The sequence below is a fragment of the Prosopis cineraria genome, unplaced genomic scaffold (genome assembly GCF_029017545.1).
Source record: "Prosopis cineraria cultivar Desert tree isolate PC_DT_omini unplaced genomic scaffold, ASM2901754v1 PC1, whole genome shotgun sequence".
Taxonomy (NCBI): domain Eukaryota; kingdom Viridiplantae; phylum Streptophyta; class Magnoliopsida; order Fabales; family Fabaceae; genus Prosopis; species Prosopis cineraria.
The window spans coordinates 33,464,428-33,469,125 of record NW_026555332.1 but is presented as its reverse complement, the minus strand read 5'-3'; the positions used below and the strand labels follow the sequence as shown (position 1 = coordinate 33,469,125).

The 4,698-nt window shown below is 33.3% G+C and overlaps 1 protein-coding gene across 1 annotated transcript; it reads left to right on the top strand.

Annotated features, from left to right (window-relative positions):
* The first annotated feature begins 592 nt into the window (after window positions 1-592).
* Window positions 593-3,727, top strand: LOC129319558 (probable aminotransferase ACS12). The gene is made up of 4 exons (XM_054964662.1): window positions 593-1,202; window positions 1,311-1,445; window positions 2,079-2,239; window positions 2,325-3,727. The coding sequence occupies exons 1-4, from the start codon at window positions 762-764 to the stop codon at window positions 3,178-3,180; spliced, it is 1,593 nt and encodes a 530-aa protein (XP_054820637.1). The 5' UTR covers window positions 593-761; the 3' UTR covers window positions 3,181-3,727.
* Window positions 3,728-4,698: the final 971 nt, after the last annotated feature.

The window sequence follows — 4,698 nt, the reverse complement described above, 5'->3', positions numbered from 1 at the left end:
TGACATAATGAGAAAGAAAATAAAAAAAAACACATAAATTCTGAAGCTAGAAAAAAAATTCTGAAGCTAGAAAAAAGTAATGGGGGAGAGGATAAACAAATCTGAAAGATCTTTTTAAGTTTCTTTATACTTTTATCATACTATAATATAGGTCATTTTATAAAAATTTTACTTGATTTAAAATATATAATATTGGGTAACTTTTATAATTATTTTTTCAACTATATTCCTATTTCAATTGTTATTCTTTTTAAAAAAATTGATATATTAAAAATTTAATTATCATTATCATAACATTTATATAGGATATTTGATGAGAGTAAAATAAAAAAGGTATAATTTTCTTAAAAAAATTAAAGCATTAAGTAATATTTTTTATAAACCATAAATTAATTATTAATATCTTATATTTTGATTTTAAGGGGTTGCATGTGTGTAGAAAAGTAATTATGAATAATAAACGAAGCTAAGAGTCAAGAAATGAAATTCCGACAAAAAAAAATCTAAGAAAAAAAAATGATTATATATATATGTATTTTTTTTATTTTATTTTATTTTTTGCTTCGATTTATCCGAAGGAAAAATCAAGCGTTCACGAAGAACATAGCCCCTGGATAGAACAAAAAGAAGCAGAGGTTGGTGACTGTCACCTCAGCTGCCAACCGCAGTCCAAATCTTGAGCCTTCCGGCGGCCCCAATATCTCCTTCGCCTCACGGACCAGCTCCGGCATCAATCTCCGGCGGTTCCTGCCGCCAAACCCATGACCCTGACCCGATCCACGGATACTGAACCCGACGACCAGAATCGAAGCCCCTCGGGAGCCACAGGCATGAGGCTTATAGTGCCGCTTCAAGGCGTAGTACAAGGCAGAGGAGGCCTTCTTCTCGGTTCTCTCATCCCCTGTGCTCTCTTCTACTTCCTCCAACTCTATCTCAAACGAGACCGTTCCAAGAATTCCTCGAATCCTCCGTCTCCCTCTACTTCCTCCTCCAATCTGTCGGACCTCCCTCGATCGTCGTCCCGCACCAATTTGTCCAGCCGTGGATCCATTGGCTGCGTTCGGGTGTCCTCTCTCGCGAATATGATCGCGAAACCTGATTCTTCGCCTTATTACATTGGTCTGGATAGAGTGTCTCTGGATCCGTACGATGCGGCGAACAACCCCAATGGGATAATTCAGCTCGGATTGACTGATAATAAGGTTAGTTTTGTTGTTGCATTCATCCCATAGACTTGGTTTTCTTTTTCTTTTTCTTTTTGTTTTTTTTTTGTGGGCCTTGAGCTAACCTGGAGTTTTCCTTTATGGTAGTTGTGTTTGGATTTAATTGAGAAATGGTTATCAGCGAACGTGAAGGAATCCCTTATTGGAACCGATGATGTCAGTTTGAGTATCAATGGGATTACAATGTACCAGCCATTCGACGGATTAGAGGAACTGAAAATGGTAAAATAAATTCTGCTAGCAGTTAAATTCCACTGTGGCAGTTTGATTCCGCATTGCACTTGGAAAATACTTGCACGTTGAAACTGATATTTCTAGTTTTCTCCTTCTAATTCTGGGAGCCTATCGGATGATGATGACATATTTATGATATTGTTTTGACAGTTATGTCAACTTGTTCTGGATTGCTGGTTGTAGAGTCCAGTTTTCCTTTTTTACTATATGCCTATATCCACTTGCTAGTGGATAGTTGCCTTTCTGCTGGCTATACCGTTCTGTGTTGTTATTCCATTTTTACTTGTCAATAATTGCTATTTTTCATTATTTATTTTAGGTTAACTTTATTCTCAAATGCTGAATCAGAAACTTGAACGTGTGAAGCATGTATACTTACTGGCTACCATTTTACATAATATAGATGTCTAAAGCTTTCTGCATAAAAAGGCATTTTGCTTGTTCATGTACTAGAGTCATTTGCTCCCTTTCAATGCTGGGAGAAAAAAGTCAAGTTCTTCCTGAGCTTGTTAATTTGATTGTATTTAATAGTTATATTGTAATGAGTCTATGCTTGTGGCTTGTGCCATTGTTGTATCTGATACATTTAATTTTTGCTATTTCTTTTCACCTAATTTGCAGGCCATGTCAAATATTATGTCTCAGGTATTGGGAGGGTCTGTGAAATTTGACCCATCCAATATTATTTTGACATCTGGTGCTACTCCTGCAATTGAAATACTATCTTTCTGCTTGGCTGACCATGGAAATGCATTCCTTGTCCCCACACCTTACTATCCGGGGTAATTGATGGCATGAAAACTTTTTAAGCATGTAATTCTTCTTAATTGTGTAGTTCTAGAGGCTGACCTAAAAGAAAACATGCAGTTTTGACAGGGATGTTAGATGGCGAACAGGGGTGGACCTAATTCCTGTTTATTGTCGTAGTACTGACAATTTCAATTTAAGTATCACTGCTCTCGAGCAAGCATATAGTCAAGCAAGAAAACGAGGAGTTAAAGTTCGCGGAATTCTCTTTTCTAATCCATCAAATCCTGTCGGCAACCTGCTATCACAGGACACGCTTTACAGTCTTCTAGAATTTGGCCAGGAGAAAAATATTCATATAATTTCTGATGAAATATATGCAGGCTCCATGTATGGAAGTGAAAAGTTTGTGAGTATAGCTGAAGTTCTTGATTTAGAATACATAGACAAGAGCCGGGTTCATATAATATATGGTCTGTCAAAAGACTTCGCTCTTCCTGGCTTTAGAGTTGGGGCAATATATTCATTTAACAAGAGTGTTTTGGCTGCTGCTAAGAAGTTGACTAGATTTTGTACTGTATCTGCTCCAACCCAGCGGCTCATTGCTTCAATGCTTTCAGATCAAAGATTTATTCAGGAGTACATGGACACCAACCAGAAGAGAATCAGAGAAATTCGCAGAGAATTTGAGGCTGGTTTAAATAAACTAGGAATCAAGTGTGCTAAGAGTAGTGCTGGCGTGTACTGTTGGGCTGATATGAGTGAACTAATCCGTCCTTACAGTGAGAAAGGCGAACTTGACTTATGGGAGAAGTTTCTAAGTGTTGCCAAGATCAGTATAACTCCAGGTTCAGCTTGTCATTGCATAGAACCAGGATGGTTTCGTATTTGTTTTACTACTTTTGCCTTGGAGGATATTCCTTTAGTAATTGAACGGATCAGGAGAGTTGTTGAAACTTGTAAATCTTCTGGTTGAATCTACTTGTGATTTTGTTTGCCTGTTTGGTAATTCCTGATGTTGCCCTCAGAAGCAGCCACTTCTTCAGGAAAATAAAATAATTTGATAGTCTATACAATTCTAGCTGTAGAGCGATGAAGTGAAGTTGTTTTGCAGAGTCCTGGTTTTGTTCCACCACAAGCAAATCCAAAATCTCAACCGGGAAAAGCCATAATTGATTCTTTTGACACTTGGGTTGATTTTAAATCAATGAGCTTGCTGCTAGTTACAAATATGAAGCATCTAACATTGTTTCTGATATGATTTTCTGCTCAGTTCATGAAAAGAATCAGATTACTCTGTCCTTCAACTTGGAACCAAGGCATTTCAAGATGATGTTATGGAGATTCAGTTTTTTCCCCCCCAGTTTTCGATATGTAAATATTTCGTGAACTCTGTCATCACAGCTGTTGATAGGAGTATGAGCGTATTGCATAGGCTAACATTAGTTTGATATAAAAATACAAATACAAGAAGCACGGACCTTTTATGTTAAATTTTGAATAGGATTCTTCTTTTAAATTTATATATATATATATATATATATATAAAATTTTATGATTAGATCATTAATTCAAAAACTAAATGATAGTCATTCCACCTAAACTTTTTTATTTTAATTTAAACTTTACCCAAAAAATTGAAGAAATTTATTCATTTCTCCGTTTAATTATTGTTATGATTATGATGTTTATTACTCCTTTGGTCTTAAATTATAAGACAATTTTGGAAGAATTTTTTGTTCTAAAATATAAGATAATTTGAGAAAAAATAAAGTTTTATTAATAATATTTTTCTAATATTATCCTTTAAGTCAAAAGAAAATTGAAATGACATCCAAATAACAATGTAAGTCACTTTCCAAATAAAAGCAACTCTTTCATTCAAAATATAAAATATGGGGTAAATTTTATTTTTGTTCTCCATTTATACCCTTGCTTTTTTTTTTTATTATTTGTCTTTAAAAGCTACATAATTTGAAAACCACGTGCATGTCACTAAGAACTCTTTAAAGAGCATAAATAAAAAGATGTGGATATTTTAAAAAAATTAAGGTTCTAACTAATATTTTTCGTAAAATGTAAATTAGTTAACAATGTATATTGTGTATAAGAGCTAGTGATAATTAAATGTGTAAAAACATTTTTGAAAGTATATAGTTTTGTTATAAAAAAATAAATTTGTAAAAATATCATTATTGTATTTTATTAGTATGCATAATATTGTCTGAAATTGTCTTATACTCTCACGTGTTTTTATTATAAGATATTTTCAACCATTTCATATATTTTAAGAAAAGTTAATTTTTTTTTGATATCATTATACTTTTTTTTACCTTTGACTTTTGATAATAATATGATTATATTAAATATCTTTATGTTAACCAATGAAGAGTAAAATTAAAAAAATATTTTAAATATTATAAAGTATCCTATATTTTAAATTAAAAATTATTTTTAAAAAAACATCCTACAAATATGAACGGATGGAATAATT